At 45.2% G+C, this 17,670-nt stretch overlaps 1 protein-coding gene across 1 annotated transcript; it reads right to left on the bottom strand.

Annotated features, from left to right (window-relative positions):
• Positions 1-7,859: 7,859 nt before the first annotated feature.
• On the bottom strand, positions 7,860-10,399 carry LOC148123164 (phospholipase A2-like). Its single transcript, XM_087898177.1, has 3 exons — positions 10,161-10,399; positions 9,234-9,361; positions 7,860-7,966 (listed from the first exon to the last, which is right to left on the bottom strand). Exons 1-3 carry the CDS (start codon positions 10,397-10,399, stop codon positions 7,860-7,862), a joined length of 474 nt encoding a protein of 157 aa, XP_087754303.1.
• Between the last annotated feature and the right edge of the window lie 7,271 nt (positions 10,400-17,670).

The following is a 17,670-nucleotide window of genomic DNA, read 5'->3' on the forward strand; positions in this document are numbered from 1 at the left end:
GGAGTTGCTTAATATACTTAGTCATCAGAAAAATTCAAATAAAATGACTCTAAGATATCATCTTACACCTGTCAGAATGGCTAATATCACAAACACTGATGATAGCTTATGCTGGAGAGGATGTGGAGTAAAGGGAACACTCCTCCACTGCTAGTGGGAGTGCAAACGTGCACAGCCACTTTGGAAATTAGTATGATTGTTTCTCAGAAAATTGGGAATTAGTATACCTCAAGACCCATCAATACTACTCTTGGGAATATACCCAGAGGATGTACAATCATACCACAAGAACATTTGCTAAACTATGTCCATAGCAGCATTATTCATAATAGCCAGAACCTGGAAACAACCTAGATGTCCCTCAACAAAAAATGGATAAAGAAAATGTGGCACATTTACACAATGGAGCATTATTCAGCAGCAAAACCCAATGACACTTGAAATTTGTAGACAAATTGATGGAACTAAAAAAAATCATCATGAGTGAGATAACCCAGACCCAGAAAGAAAAACATGACATGTACTCATTCATAAGTGGATATTAGACTTAAAGCAAAGAATAACCAGGCTACAATATACAACCCCACAGAAGCTATGTAAACAGGAGGACCCTAAGAGGGACACACATGGAGGGCTCCATAAAAGGGAGATAGTTAAGATCTCCTGGGGTGAACTGGAAAGGGGAGTAGAAAGGAAGGGATGAGGATGGGAACACGAGGGCTCAAGATGGTTGAGTTGGGGGAGGAACAGAGATGAGGAGCAATGAAAGAGATATCTTGATAGAGGGAGCCATTATGTGGTTAGGGAGTAAGCAGGCTCTAGGGGAATCCCAGGAATACATGAGGATGACCTAGCACTCGTGGAGAAGGTGCCTGAACTGGCTTTCTCCTATGATCAGATTAGTGACTACCATAATTGTCATCATAGAACCTACATCCAGTAACTGATGGAAGCTGATGCAGAGATCCACAGTCAGGCACTAGGCTGAGCTCCTGCAGTTTAGTTTAAGAGAGGGAGGAGGGGTCATATGAGCAAGGAAGGGTCAAGATCATGATTGGAAAAACCACAGAGGCAGTTGACCTATCTAGTGGGCGCTCACCCTGTCTGGATTGATAGCTGGGGATCTTGCATGGGACCCAACTAAGCCAGCTGAGTGTGGGTGACAGTGATGTGGCTTGATTTGCTGGGGAGGGGCTGGCAGTGGGGCCAGGGTTTATTCTGGGTGCATGAACTGGCTTTTTGGAGCCCATTCTCAACCTTGATATAGGAGGGAAGGGTTTGATCCTGCCTCAACTTAGTATACCAGACTTTGTTGACTCCCAAGGGAGGTCTTACTCCCTCTGAGGAGTAGATGGGGGGGGCAAAGGGAAGTAGGTATGGGAGAAGGGGAGGGAGAGGGAACTGGGGCTAACATGTAAAACTTTTTTAAAAAAATTAAATTAAAAAAATGAATGTGACAATTTTCAAGCAAAAAATAAAAGAAAGAAAAAAAAAACCAGAAAAAATGTCTTGTAAACTGGGAGAATTTAGAATTGCAGGTTCAAACCAGGCACATATGTGATCTTAACGCTTGGGATGTTGAGGCAAGTCTGGGCTATAATGTTGAGTGGAGGATTTCCTTGGTTGCTTTATAAGATTACATCATCATCATCAACAACAACAGCAATAATAATAACAATGAAAATAATGATGACGACGACGATGATGATGATGATGATGATGCCTGGAGAGATGGCTCTGCAGTCAGGAGCACTTGCTGGGCTTGTGTAGAAGTCAGGCCTAGCTCCAGAACCCACATGGCAGCTCAGAACTGTCTATAACCCAGTTCTGGAGGGTCAGACCCTCCACTGGCCTCTGCAAACACTGCTCACACACAGCTCACAGACACACATGCAGGCAAAACACTCATACATGTACAATAAAAGTAATTATTTTTAAAAAATTTATTTATTTATTTATTAATTATACAATATTCTGTCTGTTGTATGCCTGCAAGCCAGAAGAGGGCACGAGAATCCATTACAGATGGTTGTGAGCCACCATGTGGTTGCTGGGAATTGCACTCAAGACCTTTGGAAGAGCTGGCAATGCTCTTAACCTCTGAGCTATCTTCCCAGTCTCTAAAAGTAAATATTTTTTAAAGGATGAGAAAAATCAAAATGCCAGGGCATTTTAGGGCCAGGGAAATGGGTGTTCAGGGCAATATGGCAGAGGCAGAAGAGCTTTCTTTTTTGAAGATTGGTGACTGTAGTAGACTTTTCTAAAGAGTCATCTGAGTTCATTCCTAGAGACTGAAGGTGCCAGTTGTTGTCAACATTGTGGTGAGGAGGGAACCCAACCCACAGGCTATTAGACACCATTGCAACCCCAAACCAGAACTTCAGGTACGACCAGCAGAGGGCTGTGCATTAAAGAGAAGGCAGATGGAGGCACTCAGAGGGGACAGGGGTCCTACTTGTGAGCAGAGCAATCAGCAGAAGAAGTTTCATCTTGAGTGAGAGGAAGACACAAGTGACTTGCCTCTTTCCAGTCCTGTAGCTGTGCTCTGACAGGGTCCAGTTAGCAGGCCGGGCCTGTGACTACTGTGTGTGTAGCACAGAAGTAGACTATGTCCACCCTCACAGACAGTCCTGACCGGCAGAGCTGCTGTAGATGGTGGCAGAGCCTGAATCAGTGCTGTTGCAGAGGCGCAGATAAAGGGCTGGCTCAGCACCCCACACCAGCTCCAGTGCAGTGACTGACAGAGTGTCAAGTCCCTCCCCTGTGGATGCTTTGAGGTCATAAGGAGATATAGACATTGCTCCTGGGGTTGGGTCTGAGGGATGCTGATAGTGACGTGTGGTCCCAGCAGGAGTAGCTGGACCCAACAATCCTCCATGTTAACTGTATAAACTAAGTGGCATATCTGTTCCAAGACATAACAGAGACTTCAGGTAGATCCATTTATGGATTAATTGAGTAATGTGTGTGGAGGGGGTGAGAAAGAGACAGACAGACAGACAGAGAAACAGACAGAGAGAGACAGAGAGCACTTGTGTGCACACTGGAAGTCAGAGGACAGCACTCAGGAGTCAGTTCTCTCCTTTTAACATTAAGTGAGTTCCAGGAATTGAACTCAGGTCTACAGCCTGGGTCATAGCCTGACAATCCCATTTAAAAACTGGGAAAGTAGTCTGATGGAAGTTGTAGGCCATGCCTTTAATGTCAACACTCAGAAGGCAGAGGCAGGTGTATATCCAAATTTGAGGCTAGTCTGGTCCACAAAGTGAGTTCCAGGACAGCCAGAGATACATGAAGAAAACTTGTCTCTAAAAACCAAACCCCCAAAATAAAAAAGAAAGAAAGAAAGTCCCAACAGATGAGCCCACAGGCCAATCTGATGCAGGCCATCCTTCAGCTGAGGCTCTCCCTACCCAGTGTTTGAAGCTGACAATCAACCACTACAGGGGATGGAGAGATGGCTCAGTGCATAAGAGCACTGTCTGCTCTTCCAGAGGAATGAGGTTCAATTCTTTGTACCCATGTGGTAGCTGGAGAACAATGTGTGCTGGTCTAATGCCCTCTTTTTTACCTCTTGATTTAGTCATGTCTCATGTACCCTCTAACTTAGCACCCTAGCACCCCTTCCCCCACTTTTCATGTATTTCCTGGATAAAAACCATGCAGGGGTGGGTTGAGTTGGTTGTCTCCAGGCTCAGGGTCTTCCAACAGGACTCTGGAAGTCACTACCAGCTATTACCAGACGCGGCATCTGCCCTGCATTGGCTGTAGTTCTACCTGTTGCTCACCAGACCTGATCTTGGGAGGGGTGAGGCTTGAGCTTTGGACAGGAGTGGGGATAGGGCTGTGGGTAGAAAGGCAGAGGACTGGGCACCTGCTCAATAAAGGGAAAGAGAGAATGAGAATCATGTAGCCTTTAAGCAATGAGACTTTTTAAAAAAAATTATTTATTTATTATGTATACAATATTCTGTCTGTGTGTATGCCTGAAGGCCAGAAGAGGGCACCAGACCTCATTACAGATGGTTGTGAGCCACCATGTGGTTGCTGAGAATTGAACTCAGGACCTTAGGAAGAGCAGGCAAGGCTCTTAACCACTGAGCCATCTCTCTAGCCCCTGCAATGAGACATTTTATTCCTAAGTATGTTTACCGGGGAACCAGGGATTAACCTGGCTTCACCTGCTGGGTCCCATGTTAGAGAAAGGCAGAGAAGATGACGTTTTTTTGTTTTGTTGGTTACAAAAATTTAGACTGCCATGCACTTTAGCAGAAGACTGGAAGGATATGGGGATGTAATCCTGCCTTCAGGTCATTTACTGCCACTCCAGTTTGGTTTCCTATATCCCACACCTTAAGACGAGTACACAGCAGGAATGCTTTGAGTCCAGTACTTTTGGGAACAAGATATTCCTTTAGTGCTCACGTGACACTGCTTTTTTCAACCCTTCTCTCCTCCCTACCCATTTGTCTTCTCTTTTCTTCTCTTTCTACCCCTCCCCTCCATTCCTGTCCTTTTTCCTGCCTCATCTGTTCACTCCCATTCCATTTCTGCCTCACTTCCTCCTTCTCTCCTTCTCCTCTTCTTTCCCCCCATTTTTCCAGAGAGGGTTTCTTTGTATAATAGCCCTGGTCATCCTGGAACTCATTTTAGACAAGGTTAACCTTGAACTCAAGAGATATGCCTGCCTCTGTCTCTGCATCCCAAGTGCTGGGATGGAAGGCATGGCTGGACTCATGCCCAACTCTTCAAAGTGCTTCCCTAATGGCAGTGTCTTTCCCGTTAATCCTCAGAGTCCAGGACTAGACAGGATGATGTTTTCTGCAGAGCTAGTTGGTGCAGGATAATTGTCTGTATTCTGTCAATCATGTTTTAAATAAACTCTGATTGGCCAGGCAGGAAGTGGAGGCAGGTCAACCAGACAGGAAGTAGAGGCAGGGTGATAAGAACAAGAGAATTCTAGGAAGAAGGAAGCCCATTCCTCCCAGTCCTGCCCAGATCACCAAAGAAGCAGGATGTGACCTGCCCGGCTGAAAATGGTACTGAGCCATGTGGCTAACATAGATAAGAATAATGGGTTAATATAAGCTACAAGAACTAATAAGAAGCCTACGCTAATGGGCCAATCAGTTTATAATCTTATGGAGACCTCTGTGTGATTTTCTTTGGTACTTGCTGACTGTGGGAACTGGGCAGGACGGAAACCCCAACAAACAGGCCATCATGCTACAGAATGGTGACTAACATATACTGGAATAGTGGGCCAAACAGTGTTTTAATGAATACAATTTCCATGTGATTATTTCAGGGCTAAGCTAGCTGGCTGACCAGGGTGAAAATCAGGCCCTCATGTTACTGAATGGTGCCCACATAGATAACTGCATCCACAGAAAGCCTGAGAAAGCTTGGGAAAGAATTGAGTAAAGCATGTTTTCTTGGTAGCAGCAATTTCTCGGGTCTGCTCTGCTTGCTAGAGGCAAGCAAGTGCTCTCATTTAAGAGAGGCTTCTGAAAGACTTTGGGGCACCTCAGCATTACTGCACCCTGCTTCCTGGGAACCAGGACCCTGGTAACCATCCATGTGTGCACTGGAGCTTTGAGAACTTTCCATCCCCTTTGCAGTCTTTCTTCTATAGACCCAGACCCTGGAACTGGGGTGAGACGACTTGCAGATGACCTGCAAGTGTTCCTCCTTGTTTAACCAACCCAGCAAACACCATAGCATTGATCAATTAGAGTTAACTGACCATTAAATGAACTAGTCAAGATAGTTGACAAATGATTTATGGACTCTCCCTTTTGATTCTGTACTACTCCCCTTGATTCTGTGGTTTTCTCCTTTAAAAGAGCCTGTAATAGACAAAGTGGGGTCCTTCTCCTCTTGAGGCTGAGGGAACTCTGCCACAGTGCAAAATAAAAATTCTTCTTGCTATTGCATCAACCACAGTGAGAGTGTCTCTTGGGGAGACCTCCTCCTTGGTGGGGTTTTAGGGCCCAACAGCTTCCTGACTCAACTTTAGCTGCAAAACCTTGTAGCTCTTTTAAGAGGTCCTGCCACGAAACATTTACACACTGTTGATGAAAAGCTGACCACATGCTTTTTGGTTTTCAGCCATAGCAGGAAAGAAGCTACTGTGTTTTAAAATGCCGGCTTTCTGGGCCTTCCTGCCAGGTCAAACTCTGACTATTTCAGGCAGGCGGTCTGACTACGGAGCATTTGAATGTGGTTTGTGAGCACACTGCTGCAGCTTGCTTGCTGGCAGGGACCTTGAAACTCCATAGAGTTGTGGCAATAAACATGGCTCTGGCTGGTACCTCTGCCATGAGACTGGAACCACAGAAAGCTAAGGAATGGGCTGGATCCAGCAGTCAAAGCCACAGCTTTAATCCTACCCATATTGCTTGGTAAATTAAAGACTCATGTAGTCAGAAAAAGAGAGATATACAGTATAGAGAGATTCAAAGATGAAGAAAACCTCTAAATGGTTTACAGTGTGTTAAAAATATATACAGGCTTGGAAAAAAAAGGCCAAAGTCTTTAAAGTAAAAAAAAGAGTAGTTGGGTGTGGTGGTACACACCTTTAATCCCAACACTTGGAAGGCAGGGGTAGACAGACCTCTGTGAGTTCAAGGTGTGGTAGCACACACCTTTAATCCCAGCACTGGCAGAGACAGGCAGAGCTCTGTGAGTTCAAGGACAGCCTGGTCTACAGAGTGATTTTCAGGACAAAGATACACAGAAACCCTGTCTCAAAATGCCAAAAATTAAAAATAAAAGAAATAGAGTTTAAAATAAAGCCACATAAAGATGGAAAACACACAAAGAATCTGGATACTGTGTGTTATTATGCTCTCTTTGAATTGTTTGAATGCCGAGGAAGGAGCAACAGCTGCCAAAAGATATTTGTTCATAAATGCTGCTGAATTAACCCAAGATAGGTATTTTGAAAATACCTTGACTTCAGATTGAAGTCAAAAGGTATGTTAATTTGGAAAAGAGATTTTGCTTTTGTTTCCACAGGAAATGAGAGACTGTGGATTCATTCTAAGTTAAGAAAAATCAGGTTTGATCAAGGAAGACCACCTAAGAAATATCTAGTAGGAACAGATGGCCCAGATGTCTGAGTTCTACATCCAGAACAGATTCAAGATGCTGCCTGAGATGATTAAGCCTCACAGGATACTCCAGTCAGGACTTGATCATAACTCTAAATTTTCTTTAGGTCCCCATAAGATTATCAGCACCCCCAACCAGCTGGAAGTAGCCTATGTCCACATTCCCAAAAAATGGACTATGGATAGTTTCCTTTATTTTTTTTAAAAGAGGGGTAAGTGGTGCGGGATAATTGTCTGTATTCTGTCAGTCATGTTTTGAATAAACTCTGATTGGCCAGGCAGGAAGTAGAGGTGGGTCAACCAGACAGGAAGTAGAGGCGGGGAGATGAGAACAGGAGAATTCTAGGAAGAAGGAAGCCCATTCCTCCCAGTCCTGCCCAGATCACCAAAGAAGCAGGATGTGACTTGCCCTGCTATAAAAGGTACTGAGCCATGTGGCTAACATAGATAAGAATAATGGGTTAATATAAGCTACAAGAGCTAATAAGAAGCCTGAGCTAATGGGCCAATCAGTTTATAATCTTAGGGAGACCTCTGTGTGATTTTCTTTGGTACTTGCTGACTGTGGGAACTGGGCAGGACGGAAACCCCAACAAACAGGCCATCATGCTACAGCTAGTTATGTTTGGTAGACAGAGAATACAATCACCAAAGCCTAGCTCTGCAATATTCGATGGTGCTTTATTAGAGGACACAACCAGGCAGACAGGGATGGTGTAACTACCTGTAACTGAGGTGACAAGTCTAACAGGAAATGCCACTGTAATACTTTGTGTATGGAGTGTTGGAGAAGCAGATGGCGGCCTGGCAGTCACAGTCGCAGATGTAGGCCTCACAGGGGTTATTTTCATCTACAGAGAAACGAGAAAGGATGTTGAGTGGAGCCCATGACCCTGTTCCCTAAGATCTGTAACCAAAAGAAACCGGTGGTCCTCCCATTGGTGCAGCCTCGGGGTTGAGAGACAAGTCCACAAAAGGACATTGGGTTGCCCAAATTGCTGGAACACACTTATAAAAAATGACTAGTTGGGGACTGGGCAGAGGGCACACAGTTGGTAAAGCAGTTGGCATACAAGCATGAGGGCCTCAACTAGGATGCCCAGGGCCCATGTAAAAGGCAAGATGTCTTTGGGGCATCTGTAACTCTATGGGAAGTGGGGAGCACAGATCCCTAAAACTTGTTGGTCAGTCAGGCTAGTTAAAGGTGAGTGTCCTGTTTAAGGAGAGCCCCAGCCTCTAAAGACATGGTAGAGAGTGCTTGAAGAAGAGAGGGTATGACAGCTCATTCCTAAATATAAAAATAAGCACATATGTTTAATCCTAAAACCGGGAAATCAACAAATATCAACACCCACTTTTAAAATTATATGATTTAAGACAATTCTTCTGCCTCACCTCCAATGTCCTGGGATTGCAGGTGTGCACCAGCACATTCAATTTATGGGTTCTGGAGGTGGAACCCAGGGCTCTGTGCATGGTAGGCAAGCACTCCAGCAGCTGAGCTACATTTCCAGTCCTCTGAACCCTCACCTATAAAATGAGAATAATAAATCTTGTCCTGCATTGGTGTTTAGTCCAGTATTTGACTTATACCTAATGATGTAGCTTATAAGAATTCAGCAAATACTGAATTTGTAAACATAGTTGTTAATAGGAGACAGAGGCTTTGGGCAGGCAAGGTAGCTTGGAATAAAGACTCTTGTTGCCAAGTCTAAATCTGAACTCCATTCCTAGGTCTCACACGGTTGAAGGAGAGTACAGACTTCTGAATGTTGTCCTCAGAGCTCCACAGGTGTGGTGTCCCATAGGCATAACTCCCCCACAAATATTAAAATCTTTATTTTTTTTAAAAAAGACATTGTAATTGATGTAGTTCTGTGCTTGAGAACAAGATGCCATCACTTCTAAGTGGGATGACATTGAGTAAGTTGCCCAGCCTTCCTCATCTTCTTCATCAGCGGCCTCATCTATATTTTGTATCTACCGGATAAGGCTATTGAGAGAACAAATGGAACCGAGGAAATGACCATTAAGAATTTACTGCCCTTGTTACTTCCCTGCCTCTTCCAAACCCGCCAGGGAACAAGCAGAATCCAGAGGTCCTGGAGGGTAACCTACCACTGCCGGTGATCTCACTCTCGGAGCACGGGTATGAGTAGGAGGTGGTGTAGGGGTTGTCTACGAGGAGTTTGCGGCTGTCCAGCTTCTTTGCCTGAGCGTAGCAGTTGTCACGGGTCCTGCAGCACCTGGAGAGAGGAAGAAACAGCTACGGGAGAAGTAAGACCCCGCAGGAGGCCAGTTCTCACCTGCAGTCCCTCTCAAACTTGTGAGGATAACAGTCACAATATTCCAAAAGTAATGTCCTGAGGCTCTAGAATCTGGGATTCCTATTACTATGTATTTATTGAAAACAACTTCTTTGGAGCGTGGTGGTGACCCCCTTTAACTCTAGTACTTGGAAAGCAGAGGCAGTTCTATCTCTGATTTCAAGATCAGCCAGAAATAAGTGAGACCCTGTCTCACAGAAAGTGAATTTCTAACCAAGCTGCAGGAGTATAGTGAAGTTATGTATTCTAAAGTTTCGGCGACTTTTTTTAAAGCCAAGGCTGATACTTTGATGATGGCTGTGGTGGCTGGCTGTGCCCTAGTTTGGTGCCTGAGGACAGCATTTCCCATCTTTTACTTCTGACACATCTTGCTTTCAGGAACCAGTACATATAGCATCCTCTTGGACCGATTTATTTACATGACAAGATGGGCAACTACACGCTGGGGGTGGTTATACAGGCCTTTACTCTCAGCACTCAGATGGCAGAGGCTGGGAGATCTCTGAGTCCACGGTCAGCAAGGTCTGCAGGACAACTAGGGGTATATAGAGAACCCTTGTTGGAAACAAACAAACAAACAAATATAATAAATAAACAAGACAAAATAGAATTTTGGTGAATATGTATTTCTCACATTCATTCTAAGTGAGATGCTCGGTTGTGCCCTGTCCCCACCCCAGTGCACACACTCGTCCTCCACCAGATTTTTAAGACTCACATTTTTAAGTCTTCCCTCTGATTGCTCCTGCTGGAATAGAGACAGTAGCAGTCATAGTAGCTGTACAAGGTGAAGGGATTCTTCCAAGAGGGAGGGCACTCGAACACATTTCCGACCCTCTGCACAGCCCGACGGCTGATGCTGTGTGCAGTAGCACCTGCTGCAAGAACGCACAGCACATGCCAATCAATCCCATTTGGCTCTACCCGGGGTCTGATGACCCCTCCCAGCTGCTGCATTGGGAGAGCAGTGTATAGAGGCGTGTGTGTGTGTGCAATGTGCATGTGTGTGCGCATGCATGTGTGTGTGTTTGTGAATGTTTGTGTGTGTTTGTTCACATGTTCACAAGCACACTCATAAGTGTCAAATGTACACACGAGGACATCAGAGGACGGCTTTAGGGAGTTAGTTTTCTCCTTCCTTTATGGAAGTCTTGGAGACCAAATTCAAGTCACCAGGCCTTGGCAGGTAGGTGTCTATCTATCTGAGACAGAGAGTTGCACTATAACCCAGGCTAACCCCTGACTCTGTAGCAACCCTCTGGCCTCAGCCTCTCAAGCGCTGTACTGGGCTTGGCTGACTCTTCAAGATTAAGTTCTTTGCACATTGCTTTTTGCCTTGCTTGGTTTCTCAGTTCTCACTGTCAGGACAGACAGTGCCACACTGTGATCTGCCCTGTGGACCCGGTGTTAAGGAGCTGAGAACACTCTCCAGTCAGCAGTCAGGGATGAACTGACCTCTTAGTTCAATAACCCAACCACTGAACCATCTCTTGAGTTTGAGAACTGCCCCACCCCCACTCAAGCCCAGGTGAAACCCTAGCCTCAGCCAGCAGTGGGATTCATCACAGTTCTAGCTGAGACCTTGAGCCAGAGAAGCAGCCAACACCTGCTCACTGTTTCACACTGGAGAATCAGAAGGAATCTGTTGTAGGACCACGCACAGCTCATACACAAGGCTAATGGTCAGATCATCACGTGTGACGTCATCACATGACATAACAAACTGTTCATCAGCTGAGGAGCAGGTAAATGAGATGGGATTCAGTGTGCAGTGGGATACTTGGTCTCCATTAAAATGAAGGAGAAGCCAGGTACAGTGGAGCACACACCGTGTAATCCCAGCAATCTGGAGGCAGAGGCAGGTGGATATCCTAAATCAAAGCCAGTCTGGTCTACAGAGTGAGTTCCAAGACAGATAGGGTCTCACAGAGAAACCTTGTCTTGAGAAACAAACAAACACAATTTAAAAGGGAGTCAGGCATCTGTTTAATCCTAACATTGAAAGTGTAGGCTCAAAGGTTTCAAGCACAGGCAATAGTGTTGAGCTGGAGGACTTCCTGATCCATACATTAAGGTCATATAAAATAGTGATAAGGGCAGTCAGGAGCACTTACCGAGTTTGTGTAGGTCTCAGGTTCAGTTCCAGCACCTACGTGGCAGCTCACAACTGTCTATAACAGTTCTGGAGGATCCGACCCCTCTTCTGGCCTTTGTAGTCACTGCTCATACACAGTTCACAGACAGACACACAGACAAAACACTCACACACATAAAATAAAAATAAGTATTTTTTTAAAGAATAAGAAAAATCAAATTGCCATGGCACTTTAGCGCCAGGGATATGGGTGCCAGGGCAATATGGCAGAGGCAGGGGGCTTTCTTTGCTTGTGTTGGTGAATGTAGTGGTTTTTGTTTCTTTGAGGCAGAGTTTCTCTGTGTAGCCTTGACTGTCCCAGAACTTGTTCTGTAGATCTGGCTGGCCTTGAACTCACAAGATCTGCCTGCCTCTGCCTCCCAAGTGCTGGGACTGAAGGCGTGCGCAACCACTGCCCGGCTATAGTAGACTTTTCTAAGGAATCTTCTGAGGTCAGATTTAAATGCTAAAGGTGCCAGCTGTTGGACATGGGGAATAATGAGGGGACCCCAACCTAGAGGCTATTAGACCCCAGGAGGAAGCCCAAACCAGAACTTCAGGTGTGACAAGTGGGGGGCTTGCACTTGAAGAAAAGGCAGATGGTGGCACTCAGAAGGGACAGAGGTCCTTACCTGTGAGCAGAGTGACCAGCAGAAGGAGTTTCATCTTGAGTGAGAGGAGGACACAAGTGACTTGTCTCTTTCCAGTCCTGTAGCTGTGCTCTGACAGGATCCAGTCAGTTGGCGGGGCCTGTGACTACTGTGTGTGTAGCACAGAAGTAGACTATGTCCACCCTCACAGACAGTCCTGACCGGCAGAGCTGCTGTAGATGGTGGCAGAGCCTGAATCAGTGCTGTCGCAGAGGCACAGATAAAGGGCTGGCTCAACACCCCACACCAGCTCCAGTGCAGTGACTGACAGAGTGTCAAGTCCCTCCCCCATGGATGCTTTGAGGTCATAAGGAGATATAGACATTGCTCCTGGGGTTGGGTCTAGAGGATGCTGACAGTGATGTGTGGACCCAGGCAGGAGGAGCTGATCTCAACAATTCTCCATGTTAACTGTATAAAAAGGTGCTAAGTCTGCCCCCAAGATCTGACACAGCCGTTGAGGTAGATACAGTTGCTGCTAATTTGATCTTTAATCAGTCAATCAATCAACCAATCCATCAATGAATTAATTAACCAATTAGTGTGTGTGTGTGTGTGTGTGCACACGTGGAGGTCAGAGGACAACTCTGTGGTGTCAGTTTTCTCCTTCAACCGTTAAGTGGGTTCCAAGAATCAAACTCAGGTCACCAGGCTGCAAGCAATCTTACCTTCACTTGGGAACCTTCTTACTAGCCTACAAGCTCCATTTAAAAATTGGCAATGTAGCCAGATGGTGATGGTGGTGGTGCATGACATTAATCTCAACATTCAGGAGGCAGAGGCAGGTGAATATTTGAGTTTGACGCAAATCCTATTAACAGAGTGAATTTCATGGCAGCTAGAAATACACAAAGAAACCCAGTCTTTAAAAACCAAACAAATAAAAATAAATAGATAAATAAATAAATAAAATTAAATAAATAAAAAAGCAAGCAAGCAAGCTAATGCCCAACAGAAGTGTCCATAGGACCATATGATGCAGGCCATCCTTCAGCTGAGGCTCTCCATAGGCGGTGTGTGAAGCTGACAATCAACTATTACAGGGCTGGAGAGAGGGCTCAGCAGTTAATAGGACTTTCTGCTTCTTGGTGTGGACATGAGTTCAAATCTCAGCAACTACATGGTGGCTGTTGAACAATATCTTCTGGCCTGATGCCCTCTCCCCTTGTGTTTGGCCATGTCTTATGTACTTTCAATTTAGGACCCTAGGACCTCCTTTCCCGTGCTAATCACCACTTGCATGGTTAAAGATCATGTAGAGGAGAATTGAGTTGGTTGTCTTCACACTCAAGCTCCCCCGACCCTTCCAGCAGGACTATGGACAGTCAAACCAGCTACTACCAGTCACTGAGCCTGGGCAGGGGACTTTTAGCTGTACCTGTTACTCAATACAACTGACCTTGGGAGGGATAAGGCCTGAGCTTTGGGATAGCAGTAGGGATGGGTCTGAAGCCTAGAGAAGCAGATGATTGGGCAGCTAGTCACAAACGGAAAAGAGACTGAGAACCACGTAGCCTTTAATCAGGCAATGAGAAATTTCTTCCTAAATCTGCTTGACCAGGGAACCAGAGATTAGCCTGGCTTCACCTGTGGGGTCCCGTGGTAGAGAGGTAGAGAAGACAACATGTTCCTTATGTTTATTGCAAAGTTAGGCTGTTGTGTCCTTTAGCGGGACAATTATCCTGTGCTGTGTGTTTAGGCACAGTGAAGACTGGAAACCCACCAGGATGTCATCCTGCCTTCTGGTCATTTACAGTCAGTCCACTTAGGTTTCATCTGTCCCGCGTCCTGGATTCAGCACACAGCAGAAGCATTTTGAGTCCAGTAATTTTAGGGCCAAGATGTTCCTTTAGAGCCCATGTGACACTGTTTCTTCCTCTCTTCTCCTCCCTTCCACCTCTCTGTCTTCCCTTTCCTTACCTGCACCCCTATGCTCCTTCCCTGCCTCATCTCTCCTCTCTTCTTCCCCATTTTGTTCCCCCAAACACAATGTATTTTGTAGGTGTGCGTGCTCTCTTTTTGGTGCCTGCCGACCCTATCGGATTTCAGAACTCCCATTCTTCTAGTGTAAGATTTCCCCCTCTTTAACCATTAAAGTACTCCTGTTACTCTTGAGCTAGCCTGATTAATTTATTACAGTATTTCATGCTGGTTTCTTCTTTTTTGTTTTGTTTTTTCCAGGTAGGGTATCTTTGTGCAGTACTTCAGATTGTCCCGGTACTCACTCTCTAGACCAGGTTGACATTGTTAGACCATGTTGACCTTGTACTGAAGAGATTTGCCTTCCTCTGCCTCTGCATTACAGAGTGCTGGGATGAAAACCATGGCTGGGCTCATCACCCCTTCTTCAAGGTGCTCTGTTAATGGCAATGTCTTTTCCCATTAATTCTCAGCTTCTAGGTCTAGAGGGAATGGTGTTCTCTGAATAGCTAGTTGGTTTTGGTAGACAGAGAATACAGTCACCAAAGCCCAGTTTCTTTCTTTCTTTCTTTCTTTCTTTCTTTCTTTCTTTCTTTCTTTCTTTCTTTCTTTCTATCTTTCTTTCTTTCTTTCTTTCTTTCTTCTTTCTTTCTTTCTTTCTTTCTCTCTCTCTCTCTCTCTCTCTCTCTCTTCCTTCCTTCCTTCCTTCCTTCCTTCCTTCCTTCCTTCCTTCCTTCCTTCCTTCCTTCCTTTTGTTGGTTTTTCAGAACAGGGTTTCTCTGAATCTTTGGATCCTATACTGGAACTGAACTAGCATTTGTATACCAGGCTGCCTTTAACTTACAGAGATTTCCCCTATCTCTGCCTCCTGAGTGCTGGAATTAAAGGCGTGTGCTACCACCAACCGGTCAAAGCCAAGTTATTTTTTTTAATTTACTTATTTAATAAAATTTTTCACCTCCTCCCCTCCTCCCATTTCCCACCTCTCCCCCTACTTCCCTTACCCCATTAGTCTCCAGTTCTAAGAGAAGTCAGGGTGCACTGCCTTGTGGAAAGTCCAAGGCCCTCCCCACTCTGTCTAGGTCTAGGTAGGTGTGCATCCAAACAGACTAGGCTCCCAAAAAGCCAGTACATGCAGTAGAATCAAAACCCAGTGCCATTATCATTGGCTTCTTAGTCAGCCCTCATTGTCAGCCACAATCAGAGAGTCCGGTTTGATCACATGCTCATATAGTCCCGGTCCAGCTGGCCTTCGTGAGCTCCCATTAGATCAGTCCCACCGTCTCTGTGGGTGGACGCACCCTTCGCGGTCCTGACTTCCTTCATGTTCTCCCTCCTTCTGCTCCTCATCTGGACCTTGGGAGCTCAGTCCAGCGCTCCAATGTGGGTCTCTGTCTCTATCTCCATCCATTGCCAGATGAAGGTTCTATGATGATATGCAAGATATTCATCAGTGTGGCTATGGGACAAGGCCAGTTCAAGCACCCTCTCCTCTGCTGTCCACGGTCCTAGCTGGGGACATCTCCTTGGATACCTGGGAACCTCTCTAGAGCCAAGTCTCTTGCCAACCCTAAAATGGCTCCCTTAATTAAGATATCTTCTTCTCTGCTCCCATATCTGCCCTCCATCTCAACCATCCCATTCCCTCATGCTCTCCCCAATCCTCCCCCTCTCCCTTCTCTCTCCCCACCTCCCCTTCTCTCCACCCCACCCCTACCCCCATGCTCCCAACTTTTGCATGACAATCTTGTCTACTTCCAATATCCAGGAGGATAAATATATGTTTTCCTTTGGGTTCACCTTCTTTCTTAGCGCCTCTAGGATCACGAATTATAGGCTCAATGTCCTTTGTTTATGGCTAGAATCCACTTATGAGTGAGTACATACCATATTCATACCATATTCATCTTTTTGGGTCTGGAATATCTTACTCAGTAAAGTGTTTTCAATTTCCATCCATTTGCATGCAAAATTCAAGATGTTTTTTTTTTCTTTTTCCCGCTGAGTAGAGCTCTAAAGTGTATATGTGCCACACCTTCTTTATCCATTCGTCTATTGAGGGGCACCTAGGTTGTTTCTAGGTTCTGACTATTACACATAGTGCTGCTATGAACATAGTTGAACAAATGCTTTTGTAGTATGATAGGGCATCTCTTGGATATATTCCCAAGAGTAGAATTGCTGGATTCTGAGGGAGGTTGTTCCAGTTTCCTGAGAAACCGCCACACTGATTTCCACAGTGGCTGCACAAGTTTGCATTCCCACCAACAGTGGATGAGAGTTCCCCTCTCTCCACATCCTCTCCAGCATAGGCTATCATTGGTGTTTTTGATTTTAGTCATTCTGACTGGTGTACGATGGTATCTCAAAGTTGTTTTGATTTGCATTTCCCTGATCACTAAGGAGGTTGAGCATGATTTTAAGTGTCTTTTGGCCTTTTGAACTTCTTCTGTTGAGAATTCTCTGTTCAGTTCAGTACCCCCATTTTTTTTTTTAAATTCCAAGCCAAGTTCTTTTAATAGGTGCTTTACGCTGCGTGGTGGTAGCCGATACCTTTAATCCCAATGAGTTTCAGGCTGGCTGGTCTACAGAACAAGTTCCAGTACAGGCTACAAAGCTATAGAGAAGCCCTGTCTTGAAAAACCAAAAAGTCCAAAATATCCCCCAAATAAAGGATGTACTCTATAAGAGAGGACAGTGTGTAGTGAACACGACCAGGCAGGCAGGGATGGTATAGGCAGTCACTGAGGTGACAAGTCTCTGTACTTCTTGATGTAGGGAGCCTTGGAGAAGCAGATGCTTAGTGGTAACTGTTGCAGATGAAGTAAGTCCTCACAGGCATTGTTTTTTTCTGAAGAGAAACTAGAAAGGTAGTTGAATGGAGCCCACGACACTGCTCCCTATGATTTGTAACCAAAAGGCACCTGTGGCCTCCTATTGGTGCAGATTCAGGGTTGAGAGAAAACACAAAAGGACACTGTGTTGTCTAAAGTGCTGGAACACACTTAGAGTAAAAAAAATAGGTGTGGAGCTGGGGAGATGTCACAGTTGGTCAAGCGGCTGTTGTACAATCATGAGTGCCTGACTTAGGAAGTCTAGAGCCCATGTAAAAATCCAGGTGTGTTTGGGGCATCTGTAACTCTATTGGGAAGTGGGGAACATAGATCCCCAAAACTTGTTGGTCAATCAGGCTAGTTACAGGTAAGTGTTCTGTTTAGGAAGAGACCCAGCCTCTGAAGACATAGTAGAGAGTGACTGAAGAAGACAGGGGATGACAACTCATTCCTATACAGGAAGATAAATAAACACGATATTTAATCCTAAATCCAGGAGAATGACAACTATGAACACCCACTTCTAAAATAATATAATTTAAGACAATACTCTTGCCCTACCTCCCCAGTTCTGAGATTGCAGGTGTGCACCACCACATTCAATGTAAGTGTTCTGAAGGTGGAACCCAGGGTTCTGTGCATGCTAGGCAAGCACTCTAGCAACTGAGCTACATTCCCAGCCCTCTGAAT

Source organism: Myodes glareolus, chromosome 2 (genome assembly GCF_982192425.1).
Source record: "Myodes glareolus chromosome 2, mMyoGla1.1, whole genome shotgun sequence".
Classification (NCBI taxonomy): Eukaryota; Metazoa; Chordata; class Mammalia; order Rodentia; family Cricetidae; genus Myodes; species Myodes glareolus.